This window comes from Charadrius vociferus, unplaced genomic scaffold (genome assembly GCF_000708025.1).
Source record: "Charadrius vociferus isolate BGI_N301 unplaced genomic scaffold, ASM70802v2 scaffold883, whole genome shotgun sequence".
Classification (NCBI taxonomy): domain Eukaryota; kingdom Metazoa; phylum Chordata; class Aves; order Charadriiformes; family Charadriidae; genus Charadrius; species Charadrius vociferus.
Genome location: NW_009647740.1, coordinates 1,725,735 through 1,746,270, shown reverse-complemented (window position 1 = coordinate 1,746,270; position 20,536 = coordinate 1,725,735). Strand labels below are relative to the sequence as shown.

The 20,536-nt window shown below is 43.3% G+C and overlaps 1 protein-coding gene across 1 annotated transcript; it reads right to left on the bottom strand.

The window, feature by feature from the left end:
- Window positions 1–1,946: 1,946 nt before the first annotated feature.
- Window positions 1,947–20,225, bottom strand: ISX (intestine-specific homeobox). The gene is made up of 4 exons (XM_009881993.1): window positions 20,060–20,225; window positions 7,543–7,694; window positions 2,864–2,980; window positions 1,947–2,183 (listed from the first exon to the last, which is right to left on the bottom strand). The coding sequence occupies exons 1-4, from the start codon at window positions 20,223–20,225 to the stop codon at window positions 1,947–1,949; spliced, it is 672 nt and encodes a 223-aa protein (XP_009880295.1).
- Window positions 20,226–20,536: the final 311 nt, after the last annotated feature.

Below are 20,536 nucleotides of genomic sequence, written 5' to 3'. Positions count from 1 at the left end.
TGTGGCTGCAAGGCAGAAGATGGTGCAATCCTTTAAACAGTGCTTCCCAACAGTGCTTCTTGTGAAAGTCAGTGGAGATATTAGTGGAAGCAGGATTGGATCCTGAATAAGCTGGGGAAAAAACGCACCATATGTTGAATGGAGATGATTATGTAAATAATAAGGCATACAGACACTGTGTAAGTGGGCAGGCCGATCTCATTATTGATCTACAATTAAACCAAACTGTGGGGTCATACCATCCTATTATGTCTGGCAGATTAAACTCAGTTAAGCTGTCTCCTTTTGTTATTGTTTCTCATGGAGTTTTTGAGCTTTCTTAATTCAGGTCAAAAAATTAGAGGCTTCCTCATAAGCATTTTAATTAACCAGCTGAAGAATTCTCTTGCCCCCAGAGACTCACAGTACAAAATCCAGAGCTCAGCACTGCTACCCCTCTCAGACTACCATATTTCAGCTCAAATTGTGTTTGTGTCCCTTTCACAGAATCACAGAATCACAGAATGGCAGGGGTTGGAAGGGGCCTCTAAAGATCATCTAGTCCGACCCCCCTGCTAAAGCAGGTTCACCCAGAGCAGGCTGCACCGGATCGTGTCCAGGCATGTTTTGAATCTCTCCAGAGAAGGAGACTCCACAACCTCTCTGGGCAGCCTCTTCCAGCGCTCTGTCACCCTCAAAGTAAAGAACTTTTTCCTCATGTTGAGACAGAATTTCCTGTGTTCCAGTTTGTGCCCGTTGCCCCTTGTCCTGTTGCTGGGCACCACTGAAAAGAGTCTGGCCCCATCCTCTTGACACCCACCCTTTAGATATTTATAAGCATTGATAAGATCCCCTCTCAGCCTTCTGTTCTCCAGGCTAAACAGACCCAGCTCTCTCAGTCTTCCCTCATAAGACAAATGCTCCAGTCACCTGATCATCTTCATAGCCCTCACCTGCAGGTCCCTGTCTTTCTTGAAGTGGGGAGTCCAGAACTGGACACAGTAGTCCAGATGTGGCCTCACGAGGGCACAATAGAGGGAGAGGATAACCTCCCTCAACCTGCTGGCCACTCTCTTTTTAATGCACCCCAGGATACCATTGGTCTTCTTGGCCACAAGGACATATTGCTGGCTTATGGTCAACTTGTCCCCCAGGACTCTCAGGTCCTTCTCCACAGAGCTGCTTTCCAGCAGGTCAACCCCTAACCTGTACTGGTTTATGGGTTGATTCCTCCCTAGGTGCAGGACCCTACACTTGCCTGTGTTGAACTTTACTAGGCTCCTTTCTGCTCAACTCTAGCCTGTCCAGGTCTCGTTGAATGGCAGCACAACCCTCTAGTGTTTCAGCCACTCCTCCCAGTTTTGTTTCATCAGCATCATCATTTATTCAAGTCAAAACCACAGACAGCAAATTGAACCCACCTCCCTCCCTCATTGACTACTTGGAAAAAAAAAAGTACCTTGAAAGTTTGATTTTTGACCTAAACATGTTCTTTGCACCCATCAGCACATGAGGACCAGAACGTATGAGGAAACCTGTTCAGGAAAGCCCATATGGTTGGACCTTGGGACTATGCACACCTCATCGCAGGCATTTTGCCTACTCCAAGCCACTAACGCAATAGGTCCATCCCGCATTGTCTCAGGCATGAGTAAAACCCCAGTCCTTTTGGAGGGCCTCTCGGTGGCCTCCCATAGAGGCTCTTGGTTGAGTGGTTGGGTTTCTACAGACTATGCTGTTCCTCAGGCAGATGGTGAGCTCCTTCCCAGTCCATGGTGGCTCTCGCCCATGTTCACTAGGCTGCGGTACTCCTGTGGAGTGGTGGTACTCCTGCAGCAAGCTGACCTTGCACCACAGGCTACCCATTGTCCTGGCAGGCTTGTTTGAGGAGAGTAACTGCACACCCCCAAAATAGTCATGGGTGAGAAAACCATGCCCCAAAGTCCCCCACTCCCACATATCCTCCTCTATGTGGAGCTGGCACAGATACTGCTCCTTTCGAACTTGTGGGATAGCGGTGTGCCATAAGGGGGGAGGACGTTGAAGAGCAAGTATGGTTTTGGGAAGGGCAGCAGCTCCAAGCGGTGAGGGACGAAGGAGAGCGTGCTGGGCAGCCAGGCAGTTGTCAGCTGCCCTTGCAGCGGTGAGTAGTATCCCACGGCAGGGATGGTAGAAGTGAGCTTTCTTGGCATCAAGCTAGGAGCCTTTCAAGAATAAAAATGAAGTCTCAGGTGAATCAATACAGACTTTTAGTTAGATACAATTTACGATCAACTTTATTTGTTTCCCTGGTGCTCAGTAATTAAGAAGGAAAGTTTAGAATGGACTCCCTAAAACCTGGTGATGTGCTGTCACCCAGGGAGCAATGTGAAATATCCTTTGTTTTAGCCATGGAAAAACTCCTGACAGGGAAGAGCCTGTGTGCCAGCCTAGATAATATTAACTGTCCTAGACTTAGCAAGGACATGGATCAAGGGCAAAAAGCTCTGGCCAGCTTAACAAGGCTGGACATTGTAAAGAGATGCTGACTGTCTATAAAGAAGCAGGGCTTTATGGCTGCAAATATCATATTTCTTCCTGTTCAGGAAATTTCTGGTGGTAAAGGTATTTTGATCCAAAGCATGATTTACGGTAAAATGGGGAAGGATCATCCTGCAAGAGACATCCTCGTGTCATATGCACAAAACAGGTTTCATTTAATGACAAATGGCGTAATACTTATTCCTAAAAAATGCATTATTTGACCATATTTGCTGGGATTTATATTCATCGTATTGCCAATTTTGCCTTTTCCAGTCCTCCTTCCCTGACATAGTCCCATGTGAAGAGGTGAAGGATAGCTACCTCTCCCTCAACGGCTTTATACATAGCTTCCAATACTCACTGTGATATCTGACTTGGGAGCTGGAATGAAGTCAACTTCTGTCAGATGCAGAAGGCCACCAAAGTTGCCAAATTTTTCATGTTTCCTCCACTTTGCTCTCTGGTTCTGGAACCAGATCTGGATACAGGCAAGAAAGAAAAGGCACAGGAGATGAAGCAGGAACTGTTCACATCCAACTACTTTTACTACTCTCTAAGTGAGTGCCAGAAAACATTGACCTCCAGCTCAGCAGAACCAGAGGTTGAACCTAAAGGAAAACATTGGGTTCAACACAGCATCTTTCACACTTTGCATAGCATGTGGGATCTCTACATTATCATGACAATGTCTTTTCTCTCATAGCTCACAGAAAAACTAGGATCTCCCTGTTCGAGGAAAGACAGTGGGATGGGGTGCAGCAGGTCTTCCAGGGCTCTCCTGGGAAAGCAGACCCTTTCATGGTCAAAGCTTTGCAGCAGTGAGGGCACACAGCATTCTGCTTTCCCTAGGAGGTGCGATTTGTTGCATGACAGAGCTCTTTCACCCTGTTGCCAAGTCAATAGACTGGGAAAAGACCCACCTAGATGCTTTGCTGGGCTGCAATAAAAATGTGTCACCAGTGGAAATGTAGTAACAGGGTTCTTCCCATATTTAGCGGGTAACATTTTGAAATTCATGTAAGGGACCTACGCAAAAGATGCCACCTTCTAAATCACTCAGCAGTCTGAGTATGTTATCTGCAATCTCTCTTGCACTGGAAAACAGACAACTAATTTTCTCAAGGGAGTTTCTTTCATCTGTCAGCTGATTTGACCTGTCTGGCTTCTGGCTGAGGCACACAAGTATTTATTGTGCAGCCACAGTAGTGCGTTTTGCTGCATTGTTGTGAAAAGTTGAATCCCCCTTTCATTATAGTTTCTAGCTGGCTTAGAAACTTACTGTTTGAATGTAAACATTTCTTTCTAGGCAAGTGATTCACATGAACACAAGGTGCTAGTGATCAAAACCAGGTGCTGCTGCATGTAAATATGTATGTATTTTAAACCCAATAATGAGCAGCTCAATTATTTCTGCATCTCTTGCCCAGGAAGTAATGGGAATGTCAGGAGCCCTCTATTATATTGCTGATAGTTAGCAGTATCTGAGGTTACTGAAAGGACAGTCCTGTTTATCTGGCTTTGCATGTGTTTGAGAACTGCTTAGTCTGTATGAACGGCTACATTCCCTTTCTACCATGCAGGAGTTATATGGTGAAAGAGCACCATAAAAATGACCTCTCTTTAACACCAATAAAGTGATTGACGGCCGAGGGGGGGACTGAAGCCAAAATTCAACCTCTGAAGTGCTTCTTCCAAAGTCTGCACATGGGATAAAGTCCTCATTTCCAGAATATTTTTTTTTTTTTAAAGCTGCGTTCACAGACCGAACTGCTCTTTTTTTTCCCAACCAGCTCTCTAACACCCTTACCCCTAAAATGATTTCTCAGACTGCTCTTTTTTTTCCCAACCAGCTCTTACCCCTAAAATGATTTCTCAATGCCCACCCTGAATTTCTTTTACTGGGATTTAAACCTATTCCTCCATGCTCTGTCTATCACAGTCATCAAGCTACATGTATCATTTATTCTCTGCATGCTACTAACCTCCATTTTCCCAGTGTTCCTGAGGTATGGCACTGAGACAGAGCAAAGTATTCCCATGTGTGTTCACGAAAGCCACACCAGTGCTAAAGCCAGGGACAAGTGCTGCCTTAATCCTGCCTGAGATTTCACAAGAGACTCATTTGCCTTCTCAGTGGTCAGCAGGTTGTCTGAGGAAACAAGGACTAAAACAGAGTGCAGAGGGAGGATGGCGTGCCCCATGTTGTAGGAATGGCCTCCATTTGTTACTCTGTAAGAATGTCCCTTTGTTGTTTTTTTGCAGACACATGACCAATGACCCAGAGCCTGCTGTACTAAAGAATCAGCCTTTTCGTTATTTTCCAGTCCCCTACTCTTCTTACCGTTTCATAGCACTATCATTAAAGATTTTACTGATTATGTAGTTCAAATTCACCTCTGTGTCAGTAAATGGTTCCTATGAGAGACCACCTTCGAAATGTCCTCATTTGCAGTTGGACACCTGTTGCAGACGTAGCTTTTTGTCTACTAGGACATGCCATCTTGATCTGCTCTGTTTTCTTAATCCAAGCAGGATGCAGGTCCAAGGCACGGTCCTTACAGTGACATGCCATCAATGTTACTACTTTTATCAGCCAAATACATAGAACCATAGAACCATAGAATCGTGGTTTGTGTTGGAAGAGACCTTTAATGTTCATCTAGTCCAACACCCCTGCCATGGGCAGGGACATTCCACTAGATCAGGTTGCTCAAAGCTCTGTCCAGCAATCTGTTCAAGTGTCCTGCCACCCTCGTTGTAAATAATTTCTTCTTTATAACCAATCTAAATCTATCCTCTTTCAGTTTAAAACTGTCACCAATAATCTCATCATAAAAAGATGAGTTTGACAACATCTATTTTCCTTAAACCAGTGTTGATAAGCATTAAATATATTACCCTTTCTTTAATTCTTCATTAACAGAGACTCATATCAGCTTTATGACTGTTTTGCCCAAAATCGATGTTTGGCTGACAGGCCAGTCATTATCTGGTCATCCTGTTTACCCTTTAAATACTGACACAATATTAACTTTCTTCAAGGCCCTTGGAACTTCTCTTATGCTCCAGGACTGATTAAATATCAACACTGATAACCCAAAGTGCTTCTCAAGCAGCTTTTTAAGAACTACTGGAGGTAAGTCACCTAGATGTCTGCATTTAAACATATCTGTCTGTAGCAGCTGCTGTTCAACATTGTCGTTATGGAAAGTGTTTCATCATCATCATCATGTGATACTACCACCTTACCTGACATATTTCCAAGGATAGAGCAGAAATTATGACTGAACATCTCTGCCATTTCTGCATTATCCTTGACAGTCCCACTGTTTCTATAAAGTAACAGATCAATATAATTGTTCACTTTTTTGGTTCATTCTTAATGGACTTTTATTGAGTTTCTGATGACCCTTAATTTTTCTCACCAAAGCTTTGGCTTGTATCCTTCTGCTTTACTTATTCTTTTTTCATAATTTATTGTTACTAGTGTTTACTCATCCTGCATTCTTCATTTGGTATTGCATGTAGGCATGCACACCTGCAGGGATATAATTCCATCTATCCACTTAAACTGTTTCACAGGAATCATAGCTTTGTTTCTTGATTGGAGGACACAAGGTTTTTGCACAGTTATGAAATGTTTCACTTGGTTACCCAAGGGTTGCTCACTTTTTTTTCCCTGGTTAAATTATCTCTGAGGTCATTTGACTTGTACTACTAAAACGCTTTGTCAAAACTATTATTTCAATGTACCAAGAGCATATACAAATTCTCTGCACTCTATTTTGTTTGCATTTGACAAATGCAATCAATCAAAATTATAGCAACTTGTAACTTGTACCATAGTTACTTCTAATTTTTAGTTCTGTCGCCAGTTTCCCTTTATCAGCCAAGATGAGATGAAATGCAGAATTTCCTGTGTCATGTGTAACACTTTGAATTGGGAGTTTGCCATCTGCAATTCATACACAAGGGGCTTTTCACTTCCTTCGTGTACATCTCAGGCTGATGTTTCCCATGATAAATCTCCCCCCCGCCCCGATTATAAATGATTTTTTAAACAGAAGATTGTCCTGTACTTTCATGTGATTTGCTGTTCTGTTGGGAACACTGACTAGTAGCCCAGTTTGTGCTTTATACCATTGAGAATGCATTGTGGGTGCACTGATATCGCTAATGGGCATATTACGGCTATGCTGTTCCAATTTTCCCTGTCACCTAACTGTGAAGCAATATCATCATGGTTAGTCGATAGTCCCAGGCATGTCATAGTCAATAAACTGCTCTGTGTTGAACTTTGATTGTTAAAGTGGGATATGTGCATAGAAGTACACCGATCACTGTAGTGTTATGACAAGGACAGAAACTGCCTTGTGCAAAAATCATCACAACAGTGCCGGGTAAACAACACCAAATTCCAATACACAGTGGTATATGTATGTTAATATAGCAGATTTCATATGCAGTAAACATTTGGGATCAATTTTGAGCTCAGTCAGCAAGACTACATTACAGCTGAGGGGAACTGGATTAGTTTCCATGCACTGAAATTACAGCCAGGGCATTTATAGTCTGTGATATCAAAATACAGAACAGTAAGAAAGTATTTTCATTTGGGCAGTTATTTTCATGTTTTTTGAGACCCTGTAGAAGATGGATGTGGATGACAGTTTGTACTGGATGTACATTAGTATATAAAAGGTTGAGAAATGATTAATAAATATTGTCATAAATGGCCGCTCTGTCACTACAGTGTCCAACAGGTTGCTCATAACCATCTGTAAGTCCCATTTGCTAGGCATTTAGTATGCTTAGAGCTCCTATTATCCCTTTGATTAATCCCATTTGGTTAGTCCCAGCTGGGCGACAAATACTTTTTTCCCTATTTGTAAAAAGAGAACAGTGATACTGGCCTCCTCTGTAAGGCACCAGAGAGGTCACGTATTTCATTAGTGTTGTCACCCAGGCATAAACTATTAAGAACGTACTCTGAATAAAGAATCGGTGCAGTGATCATAGCCTTTTGGAGACACAATGTACCTGAACTCTGGCTTCTGGGAGGTTTATCTTTGCTGCCAGTTGATTGCGAATATGGACATCCGGGTAGTGAGTCACTTGGAAAATCTTCTCCAGTTCCTGGAGCTGCTCAGCCGTGAATGTTGTCCGGATTCTCCGTTTCCCTTTCCTTTCGACTGCAAGAAAAAGGAAAGGTGCGTTGCATTTTATAGGAAAAGGCCACAGGGCCACAAGAAGATTGAGAGATCCATCAATTTCTATAAATTGCTATGCAGCTGGGATGGCCCCCCAACACCTTCTAGGGAACTACTTACCATAGGTGACTGTGTCCTGACTCAGCAGCAAATGTGAATGAACTCCTTTACCATTCAAGGACTGAGTCAAAAGTGCCCATTTAAAGTGCTAATTCCATTGATGCACTGCATGTCAAGAGATACAAAACCCTATGTATTTTAAACGCACTAGCCCTGCAATGGGTTTGTCATCAAAGTCCATTAGCGTTGGACCAACCTTTGACCCCTTTTTGCTCCTGTCTGTCACATGCACACATGGGTTGCTAATTTATAATCGCTTATTAACTATTTGTGAAGAAACCCTTAATGTAAACGGAATGAAAGAGTAAACATTCCATTTTGTCTTGGTGCTGTTCTCATGCCTGTAATGAATCACCATCTTTCTTTCAGCTCATAAATTTTCCATCCCTATCTTTTCCTGTCATACTGGTGTTCCTAAGCTTTCCTTAAGCTCTGAGGTATTATCTTATTCCATTGTCACTCTATCGATTTTGATGAATTTACACCTGCTGTATGCCTGCAAGATCAAAGAGCACCCAAAATGCGTGAACGTTGTGGAGGGAAGTCAACCATTCCAGACGGACTGACCGCCACTCTCTTCCCATACCATTTGTTCGGCAGTATTTAGGGATAGCCAGCAGTTTCACTGCAGTATGACAGCGGCATTAAAAAAGTTCCCATACAAAGAAAAGTAATGGTATTCTGACTGCATCGTTGTGGTGTGGGGACTTTCTAAACAAGCTTAGCCTTAAGAACTACAAGGCTGCAAAACCCATGGGGCAGTTTATGGGGAACTTTGGGTGCTGTGAATTCCAGGGGACTCTTAGACTGCTCCATTCATTCAGCTACTGTGGTGTGACCACATTAAGATAAGCTTGGTGTAAGTTAGAATAAGGTCTAGGTTGCTCTGAAATGATGCTGACGGGCTGATGTCTTGCAAGGAGATGGAGAAAGGAGCAGCAGAAGTGAGGTCTAAGGTGGCCGATCTGCAGAACATGGAGTTCAGCCTTGTCCCAAAGCTGGAATTCTCTCTCATGCACAAATGGAGTATCTTCTAGCTGACATTGAATGACCAGTGCAAAAGCCATGGCCAAAGCATTGTGAGTCAGGAATTTTTTTACTGAGCTTGGAAAACTGCGGCCTGATAGGAGCATAAAAATTCTCATATTGCTAGTGACTGTGATGAGCTTGCTACTCAGTGACCTAAAGTAATTGGCAATGACACCATGTTGCTTGAGAAAATGATCTTTTTGAATAACTGCTTTTGGTCTTCCATGGTCTGATGGCAACTACCAATTCATTCTATATAAGTAAATGTGTACACTTCCTAATGTGAACAGTTAACCTAAGAAGATCAGTTTAGTCCCTCAAAGAGGCTTGGTACTTTTTCCTCCCTTTTGTTCAACCATTAACATAGCCTTTTCCTTTTGGGGGCTAAAGCAGCGAAAAAGGTAACTAAACACCTTGACCAATATAAATTTGGCTCAGTGCCAACCAGAACATGACATTTTTCATTCTGTAATCAAAACTTCATTGTGACTCTGTTGACACAGAAAATAAGGAATAAAAAATTCTGTCCACTGACTGTATAGGAAGGTGCTTAGGACATGGTATCTAGGGACTAGTAAATGAATATATTCCCTTGTGGATATTTCATCTTTTCTAAACCTTTCAGGTAGTTTGAAAGGAAACTAGTCATGCAAGAATAACTGAGGAGTGTCATTTATCATAAACACTGTCAATACTCCCATATCTCAGAAACAGCCTAATAAAGCTGATGTCCAACATAGTTAAATCTGTATCATTAGACTTTTCACTGGCCTATCAAAGTACTACTCATTAGACTGCAGTGCTGGCTTCAGCCCCAAGGGAAAAATGTTATTTACGTTGAATCTTGATGGCACTACTAGGGCAGAGATCTGAAATGAGAAATATTTTCATATGTTTGTGCTGGATAGCAATGGGCACTCTCTCCTAAGAAGCCCCGTTTACAAAGTTGCATTTACTTGAATCTTCCCAAAAGATGGTTGTAAGGGGGATTTATTGCTATACGGATTAAAAGGGAAATATCAGTGCTGACAATATGAATCTCAGGACACTATGTCCCCTGTAGATACGGTAGAGCTAAAAGTTCATAATGGTGTCTTCTCTGGAAGATTTTCACCTCACATCTCTTTGTGGGGGGCTGGCCTCAATATCCTCCTGGGAGATATTGCAGACAGGTAAGATTGAGTACAATGGTAGTACTTTGTCAAGCACATCATGATCTGTCATACAGTAATGAATCTTCCTGCTATATTTGTATCATTACAACGTATGGTATTTGTATTTCTCTAGCACAGGGCAATTATATAGCAGATTCCAACGAGTGAAGTTTGCCCTGACCTTGTCACGGTCTCAGAAATTTGAGGCCTCCTTGAGATGTCCTGTATGTCTCCCTGAACACTGAGCTGAGCTCCTGCCTCCATCCATCCAGTGTAGAAGACTGGCTCCACAAACGTGGGAGAAGCTGCAGTTGACCTCCAGCATTTCCTGAGTGGAGCAAGAGATCCAAGCTCAAACTGTGACTGCATCCTTGTTCCTGTGGTCCCAACTGTACATAAACATCTGGGATGCTGGCAGGGTTCTTGTCCTGCCATGTTTTGTATGCCCAGGCACTCCATGTACCTTCTAGCAATCAGAAAGCCTTCAGGAGAAAGAGAACAAACCTGCCTATCTCCTGGAAGATTTCTGAATTAGCAAGAAAAGACCATTTTTATTTTTTTTTAATGTATTAGATTAATGAACTGAAATATAATTTCATGACTATGCAAAGCAAGAAAGAAACTGTCTACATTTTAAATCTCAGATACCACATCAGATAAAAAAAAAAAGGCATATTTTACTATTCTACCATAACGCAGCAAATAATGATTTAGCCCAGTATAAACCCTTCTGTCTCATTCATTAACTAGACTGTATAGAAATGGGATGACTGAAGTGGACCATGATAGGATTGAAGTGATGCCAAAGACCAGCTGGATCAGACATCATCACAATGGTCACCATACAAACAGCAATCGTTAGTTCTTGCCTGTAAGCACACATGATGACAGCCATCACCTCCTATTTGTAATGTGGAATAAAAGCTAAGGCCAAGACTTTTAGTGCCCAAACCAGAGAATACTACGGGAGTTAGAAAGAAATGGTGTACGTTATTCAGCCATGTTAGCTGCAGCACTTCTCCATAGACAGTACATTCATACACACCAGGAAGAGAGACAACAATGTGGATATCTATCCTTGGCTACCACCTTAACTAGTTGTGGCTGCTGGAAGGACACTTGGTGCAGAGTCCATTGGATTAGTCAGCCTATAGATAGACTCAAGAAATCAGCTGTTACAAGCCATGAAATACCATCTCTACAGGGCCAAGGTGTGGAACAAACTCAGTAAAGATCATGAGTATAGAAGGAGCTGTAAAGTCTATTCTACAAAGAATTTATGAGAATGAGAAGACAAAGGCTGTGCACAGCTGGTGTAAGTTTGGGAAGAAACTTTTAGTTGAGCTGGGATATCTTATGGTACCTGAGAACTGGATCCATTACCTTGAACCACACAGTATGAGATGGGATGGGGAATGGATCTGCCTGATAATCTCTTACTGTACTCTGTCCCACTGACAGCTAAGAAGTGTCCAGGATTAGAGAGCATGGCTTCAGAGGGAATAGGCTTGTGAGTTTCTGATGTCTCCTATCAACTTCTTTGGTACAAAAATGACCCAGATAACTTGGTGAAGGGAAAAAGAAACTCCCTATCAGTTCACTCTTACATCCTCCACATTTTCCCTTCTTGAAAGGTGAACTGTTTTACAGATGAAACTCTTATGTAAGGGAAGGACCTACACGGTGCTCAGAAGTGTCAATCCTACTGAAACCAGGTTTTTCGAAGCTGAAACTCATCAGATTAAACAAAATACAATAACATGAGGTCAGCTATGGGCCAGTAGAGACTGAAGGACAGGCTTTGATTTCAACTGGAAATGAAATTAAATTGCTAACAAAATAGACTCCTGTGAACTAATCAAGGCTTTTGCCGGTAGGAAATCTAGAGGAGTGCTTTTTTTTTTTTTTTCTGTAAGTAATCAGTCATTCTTTTTTTTTTTTTTTTTTAGAACTATGACAAAATACAAAATATCTAGGACTGTATGTTAACATTTTCTCTTGCAAGATGAAACTTTCTCTGACTGTAGCTTTGATACTTCCCTTTGCCTTGGGACCTTAGCTTAGAGATCCCATAGCAAACAACAGCATTCAGAATTACAGTCTAATAAAGAATGTGGGTGGAAGATATAAGACTAGAAAGTGTTGGAAGTGTAACATTGGCTTTACAAACGTGGCTCTAGAGTCTCTGGGGAAATAAGACTCTGTCTGAGTTTCTTGAGCTATTTTCTATGTAAAAGATGGGGATATTCAAGTGTGCTTTTATGCTCTGTGAAAGTCATTTGCAGGTTAGCTAACTGCTGAAACCAAGCCTGAAAATACCAGGCAGCTAAATATGTCAGCTTTTGCAGATGCTTAGAGATACAGCTGTCTATACATTGCCTTGCTGTTGACATTGGAAGGGCCAGATTCTCCATGCTGATAAAGCAGTACAGCCCCTTTAAATTCAGTAACAGGCTCCATTTGTCCTCTGCAGTTGTGGCTTTATTACTAGGTCAGACTCGCAGCAAGTTGAAACACTTGAACTTTGTAGAAATACAGACTCTTCTTGGAGGTGCGCAGTGAAAGGATGAGATCAATGGGTACAAGTTGCAGCAAGGAAAATTCTGATTACATAATAGGAAAAAATGTTTTCACCATGAAGGCAGTGGGCCTGTAGAGGCTGAGAAGTCTCCATCCTTGGAGATATTCTAAGCTTGAGCGGACAAAGGCCTAAGCAGCCCGATTTAAGCTGGCCCTGCTTAGAGTTGGGGTTGGACAAGATGGTCTCCAGAGGTCTCTCCTAACTTACTTTATGATGTGATCTCTGACCTCCAATTATCCACATGGTCTGAAGCTGCCCCATCATTCCTTTCCTAAAAAGGGAATTTAAAGGGAATTTAAACTCAAGGAGTCTGATTTGCAATTGCTTTTTGACACAGTTTTGGCTTAGCATGTTACAGCTTATTTCCAACGTTCAGTATAACACAAGTACAAGATATTAGAGATATGAGCAAACCAATAACAAAGACTACTGCTTGTACCTGAGTTTGCTAAGTAAAAGATATGCAGCTGCAGCAATACCATACTTGGGCAAATTCATTCTGGCCTGTAGTCAGTAGGCAGATAGCCTATGGTACACCTTGCACTGCTGTTTCTCAGCTGCCCTGCGTATCTGAACCAGATAGATAATGCTGCTTCAGTGAGATCTCTGCAATTGCATCTCCCATTTGCACTTAGCCCATTAGCACGCTAAGACTGTATCAAGCCTACTTGCTGTCATTACAAGGGTGCATATGCTGGAGGGATAAGGAACTAAAAACCCAAATGAAGGGCTGGAAGTCAGTGCTGGCACATATTTGCTTTGGAGTAATCTAATCTAGGTAGATGAAAACTGGTGGGATCAGTTTATCTTGCTGCAATCCTCTTTGTCATTTCTGGACAGGCAGGACAGGCACCCTCTCACAGTATGTGATAGCCAGATCCAAAGATTTTGCTTCTTCTTTGACAAGAAGAGAGAAAGTAGTTACATAAGCAAGCAAGAGGCTTTAGCTAAATATCCTCAGAAATATATTTTTCTCTGTGTAACAAAGTTGACTGTATCATTTGTTTCTCAAAAAGAAACTCAGGAGCGTTGAAAAAGAGCCTCATTGTATCTGGTTAAGTTCTATTTTTCCCTTTTAGTCTCCTTAAAAGAAGTTCCTCTCTCTCTTCTTTTTAATTCAACCAATTACAGATATGTGGGTCTCCCAGCCAGTTCCTTCCCGTGGCTTTTCTGAACGTTACTCTCTGGTGGTGACACTCTGCTCATGGCAGCCAAGCCCACAGCAAAACCAATTGCAACTCTATCAAAGAGTTATTACAAAGTGCTCATGGCGTCAGGACAAAACGTGCTTGTCTGTCTACAGAGGTGTGCCTGTGGCTGTCCCTCTCCTAGTTAAAGAGGTGTCTCATGGCTTTCAAAAGAGCTTGAGCTGCAATATTTAGGTGGGAGTATGGCGGTGTGGCTAATCTTTATTAAAGTGGTTTTCCAGCCTTCGTTAAGAAGGACTGGTATAGCCAGCGAGACTGGTCCTAATTGGATAGGTACAATGTGCTCCGGATAGAGCCTCCTGCTAGTGAAATGCAGCATTTAGCATCCAGCTGCTGGCCGTTCAGGCGTTGCAGAAGTTGAGACAGAGCAGCAGGACTTGAACTTTTAAAGGCTTGACTTCCCTCCCTTCAGTCCAAAACTCCTTGACAGAGAGTTGCTTCCACCCTGGTGCAGAGTACAGTGCCTAATCACTTGACAGCACGGCTGAAATGCAGAGAGGTACAGACTTGAGGTGGTGTGGATGCTAAAAATACCAGACCCGAAACGTGTTTAAGCAAGCTGTGTGGTAGCGACCAGGGGAATTTCTTAGTCTGCTTGTCAGAGGAATTGGCAAAGAGTAGACAGTTCGTATGAAACCATTCGTGTGGACAGTTCGCTGTGGAGGATGGTGCTCACCATCAACCTGAGCCCCTGCTGAATTTAACCCTTCCCATCTGCCAGCAAAGAGACAATGGTGTTTTCAAACGCTGCTGCCCTGATATGGTATTGTGTGTAGCTCTGGCACAGCCAGCGGTCAGCAAAGTATCTGGAGGAAGAACCACACAGGCCACGGTCTGAGGGACCCCAACTGACATGGGCATGTGTTAGTCTCCATCACCTGATATAATTTCAGCTAAATCTCAGGCTTGAAACTTACTTTCTGTGAACGTTCATCCACTACCAAACTTCACCTTAAAGACGAGAGAACGGTGACCAGCCTAATCCGATAACGGTTCTCACTGAGGAAAACAGGTTCCCCAGCACTGTCCTCACACTCTCTGGTCAACCACCTTTGTCAGAAAACAGCCATTTGCCTAAGGAGAAAGCTGAGATTATTGCAGGTTGCACAGACAGCTTGCTTTTGCTTTATTCCTGCTCTTTGTGGTTATTTGCGCCTGCAAACCTCTAGACATCAATCAGGCACGCTTGTTTACATCCCTGCTTCAGAGTCTGCGCTCCTTCCAAGAAAGCATAATTTCATCATTATTTTAGTGCGTAGTCTCTGCTGTTTCTTATTTTGGCATAAAGCACTTGCTAATACAGTAGGTAAAAGGCCTGCCCTCAATTTTAAAGAACAGTAATTAAAAGCACCAAATCCCGTGGATGTAATGAAAAGTTCTCAGACAGTTTAGGAGAAGCGAATAAGTACTCAGAAGACCTTTGAAATAAACTTATGAAGATGTGCCATCAACCTTACAAGTGGTCACATTACACATTTTTGACTAGCAGGAACGAATTAACCTCTGGGTCCTGTGTAATGCACCCTTTGGATCCAAAATTCCCAGGAAAGAAGGGGCTGCTGGAAGAAAGCATTGAATGCTAACATTTACTTAAAAAATAAAAATAAAAAAATGAAGAAACAACAGAAACAGAATTTATGATAGTCCCCCAACTGCTGTCAGCTTTGCTTTCTTCAGTGCTTACTTGTATCAGTGAGACTTCTGTGTGAACATAGTCTGAAGGGCGGGAGTAAAGGATTTGGGTTTCATGCCTTTCATTTAATATCGAGGGTGTGATTATAAACAGTCAGTCTTCAAAGAGGGAGAAAAACAAAGAACCAGCCTGCAACTATGCCTCAGGTAAACCCACCAAAACAAGGTCAATGGTGTGCTGCATTTCTAAATCTATATAGGAATACTGTACTTCAGAGACATAGGGCTGCAGGGACTATTCACGCTGACAAACAGAAGACTGGTAAGACAGCTAATGGCAGCAAAATTATATATATATATAAAAATCTTTTTTTTCCTCCTGTTTTTCCTTTTCATTTAGAATTTCTTCCTTTTGTTTTGCAGGACAATGGGATGCTTGTGCCCTTTCTCTCAGTCCCATTGGCATATTCTGGGCAGCCGATAATTATCTGGGATTGTGATTATACAGTGCCTTATTGTCTCTTGAGTGTTTTGTAAATGCATTGAGATAAGTCAGCATATTGGGGAAAAGACTGTTCTGCAAGAGATAAACCGTGCTGTTTCACAGGGGTACATGGGTTTGACCATATTGTCTACAAATGAACAGTACAAATGAATTTACAGCTTCAGAGAAAACATAAACACTAAGCTAAAGATGCCTGCAACTGGCATCAATACAGAGGGTACACGACTTATACTGGAAGTTCTCCAGACTGAGATCATCTCTATATTTCCTGTTGTCTTTATGATAATTGCCACCAGAATTTGTCAATATGCTTTGGGATCAAAGTTGGTATCATAATTATAAAACTATTAGATTAATAACAAGATCCTTGAGCTCCCAGTCAGCGATGTGCAGAGGATTTCTGCTGTGGAAATATTTGGATGATGCTGATTCAGTATGTCAGCCTCTTCTGCAGTGAATAAGGGAGACATGAGCTTCAGGGAATTGCCACAACATTGCCCAGTTGTTCCTATGTCCTGAAACCCCCAGTTTTGGTGGGATTAGGAGCCAGCTCCCTTTATAGAAGGCTGATCTACCTTGTGCTTGAATTATTGCCTAAAGAAGAAATCCCACAAGACCAGGCATCTGTCAGTGTCTTCAGGTGATGCTGCTATCTGGCTTCTCCAAGGCACTGACTGCTCCCTTGCTGGAGCAGGGGACTGGAACCATCGCCCAGGTGAAGGGCTAGGCACACTCATCCACTGCCTTTGGATGTAAATAGTTACAGCGCACACAGAAAAATGCATACAATCACACCCAGCATGTGTAAAAGACGTTGCAAAAGAATTTCCCACGAGAATCTGAACTAGGCTGGGATCCTGTACATGGCAGTCTCCAGCAGCAGCTGCTGTAGTCAGATGGGTATAGGGGCATGTAATCCTCTCAGGCTCCAGTATTTGGTTGTTGTGAACTGGTCAAGTCCCAAGGGTGTCACACAGAGCAGAGAGAAAGAATTAAAAGGAAAGTGGGAGGTTAGTGTTTCCATGGATATGTTGCTGTGATGCTGACAGCCAGCCACAAGAGTTTGCCTTGCGTGTTCTTAAGTTTTGAAGACCCTGGATTCTTTGGCGGTTGCACGTAGCAAAATGGCAGCAATTAATCCTTTCACAGAGAGCTGGCCCAAGCAGAGTCGGTGCCCACAGCTCCAAAGTAAGGCCTCTTTCAGAATGGTCTCCTTCTAGAACTGGTTTTATCACTGCTGCTTCCAAGAGCCAGGCTTTCCAAAACAGTTCGGCTGAGCTTCTCATGCAGAAGGCCACAAGTGAAAGCACCCAACATTCGGAACGAAGGCTTCCAAATTCAAATGGGGGCTTAGCAAAATTAAAAGCTATTGTCAGCATATCTCTAGCATACGAGGGCTTTTCTCTTTTTTTTTGCTTACAATGCAGCCTCTAAGTTCAAAGTGCAAGAGGCATTGCTTGCTGTAAATGGTTTGTGATAAGGGCATAAATCTGTTTAGTTTAAATGACACTGCATTTCTAAACCGCTTGGTTGCAGAAGCCATTTTGTGAGAAAAGCAAGTTTTTAGGAACTCTACAGAGTTATGGGCTTGCCTGGAAATATGCTCCAAATCTACACTTCAGGGTCACAGTTGGGGTGCTCTTGCTATCTCAATACGCCCACGAAGGGCATATTGTCATGGCTTCCTTATCATCTTTCTCCTCCAATCCAAAAAAGCACCAGACAAACCCCAGCCCTCCCGCCTCCAAGGTGATTGCATAGCACGCTTGATTTCTTCTGCTCCCTGACAACTATACAGATGAGTATCCTTAGTCTGAGTCCTTCCTCACAAATTATGTAGGTGTTTTATATAGATAGAGGCGGTCAGTGAGAAAGGGGTGAGGGAACACCCAGCCAAGGAATTCTGATGTCTTCCACATCAGAAAGCTTTCCTGCCGCTTAGATTGGTGCTGTTCCCCGGGGTGCTTGGTGTAGGCATCCTGGGTGTGGGTGTGAGGGAGGTCTTGGGGACACCTCCTCGGCATATGCTGTGGGCATCTGGCACCACCCAGGTGCCTTGTTAGAGGACCTGTAACTGGCTCGTAGCTACCATGCTGCAAGCGCGTCTGAAGCACTGCAGAGTTGATAGACGTGGAAACAGAACTTCAGTTGCTATCAGCTCGGCTGTAAGCATTACAGAGTGCTGCCACGGATGGTGCCAGTCTACCTCTCCTGCAGGCACTGCTGCCAACCTCGTCTGAGAAAGGTGACTGCGGCCACAGCCAGAGGCAGGAGAAAAAGAGATGCCAGCTCTTCCCCTCTAACATAAAGTGGAGGAAGGAGGCTGAAGTTTATGATGCTGGAAAGGATTTTAAACCCAGGCCTCCAGCTCTCTGCTAAGAATGACACAGTGAGTGAACAGGATCCGAAGCATCATTGTTTGTGCACTGCAGGGAAAATGCCAGTCCAGTGCTTTAGGATCCTCCCCCCTCCTTCAGCCAGTTTCTATCAAAGGCTCAGCAACTGCGGGAACCAGTAGCCTAGAAAATGGCAGATCATTAAACCTCTGCTTGGTTTCAAAACCCCACTGCCACCAGGGAATAGAGGGATTTTGTTTAAAATGCCTTTAAAATATAAGTTGTCATTGAGAGGGCCTGTTCAGCTCAGCTCAGCTCAGTTTTGTGCAGATAATTATATGCTTCCCCTCCTGCTTTGCCGATGAGGCTGGTACTGAACACTATGCTGGTCAATGAGGCTAAGTGGGGAGTTGGGACACTCGCCTCCTTCCTCTGTCACCCTGGCAAAGCCACCTCCCAGCTCTGGTGTGATCCCCGTGGCTGGGGACTCCCTCCCGCATGAAACATACTCCTTTTTAGCACTCACAGGCAGTTCTGAGTGCCAGATACATACTGCCCTGGCTCTTCTGCGAGGATGCAATGTGATATTGCCCAGCTGCCATCAGCTGCTTGCAGCTTACAGGGCAGAAGCAGGCTAAAATATCCCGTTATCTTACAATGCTTCTCTCTGCATCAAGACAGATACTGTCTCGTGCAGGAGGAGGAGGTGACAGCAGCTTGTCACAAGACTCTTGTATACCGTAGCAGCAGCAGCAGGAACAAGGCTTTTCTTTCAAATGTATTTTACAGAAAGAAATGTTTCCTCTGCCAGCTTGCAGACTATGGGCAAAGGAAGATGTGTGGATCTTGGTGAAGCCAGCTGAGTTACGCTGCATCTGCAGCCACGTGAGCCCATTAGGAATCTTCAAAGGACTTAATTGAAATTGCTTTTTTTTTTTTTCCTTCAGAAAGGAGTGAATAATAACAAACTATGCAGGAAACACCTTACTGCTGCTACTGAGAGCTTGTTTTCTGGAGTGTAGTGTGATCATCTGTATTAACCTTTCCTAAAACTGAAAGAACTTAAAGCAGTTTTTGTCACATACTACCAACAAATTGCAGTCTGTCTGTTAGGAACTTGTCTTGTTCAGGTACCATGCATCCTGATTAATTTAAAGTCTCTGTGCAACATATTGGCAAAGTATATTTGTAAGGTCCTTTGCTTTGGCTAAGCGATAGACTGCTGTTTCCCAGTGCTCACAACTAATAAAATTTGAAGACATACCAACATGGCCAGGTTTGAAAATTGTAGCTGACACATCCTGCATACCAGACCTATTGCACATCGACAGTGTGCCTGCGCGCCTGCTGGTGACCTCTTCATCACCTGTGCAGTGGGTCCAAGGTGTAGAGAACACGTCAAACTGATTTGGCATGTTCAGCAGCCTCGCTCCCCGCGTTGTGCAATGCCCATTTACCAGGAAACGGGCATTGCACAACCCCGGGAATGAGGCTGCTGAACATGGTAACTCCATAGATTGCCACCCCAAGTAGGAGGGCAATAAACACCCAAATCACTAAAATTGGCAGGGTTGGGAGGCCTGAGCTAGATCTTTAGCTCACAGGGTGGGTCTCCATGGCTTTGATGGAGAGAGTGAAGAACCATCCCCATGACTTAGCCAGGAGATTAGCAGTAGAAGTATCTGTGATGTCTGTTGCTAGGTATTGCCATGTACATCATTGTAAGATAACAACTGTGGTTTTGGGTACTCTGTATGAAAGTTTGGATATAGAGGCACTCACCATGAAGTGGATGGTCCACTGGGAAATCGCATAGGTGATCTTCCTCTTCCTCATGTTTTCTTTTGCCTTCCAGATGTTCACGTGCTATGTCCTCACCCAGGAGAGAAGCTGGGCTGTCAGTAGGTCTCCTGCAGTGAGCTGCCTGCACTTTCTTTGCCCTGGCCATGGGTGTCGCACACGTGGCAGGGAGAAGCGCGTTGGCTGAAGGTAAGTCACAGTCTAACTCACTCCTGCTGCTGGAATCTGTGAAGGACACAGCACAAGACAGCTTTGAATAAAGCAACTGTCATTCAGCGCACTTTCTAGTTTGTGTGAAAAAAAGGAACATGGATGTGGTCTAGATACTTTACCATTCAAACCTGATCATATTTAAAATGGCCTTAATGCTTCTGTGTTGTGCATCAATGCCAAGATGACCCTATGTTGCAGGGGCATGATCCTGGTGAATTTGACCCCTAAATCTAGCCTGTTATCTGC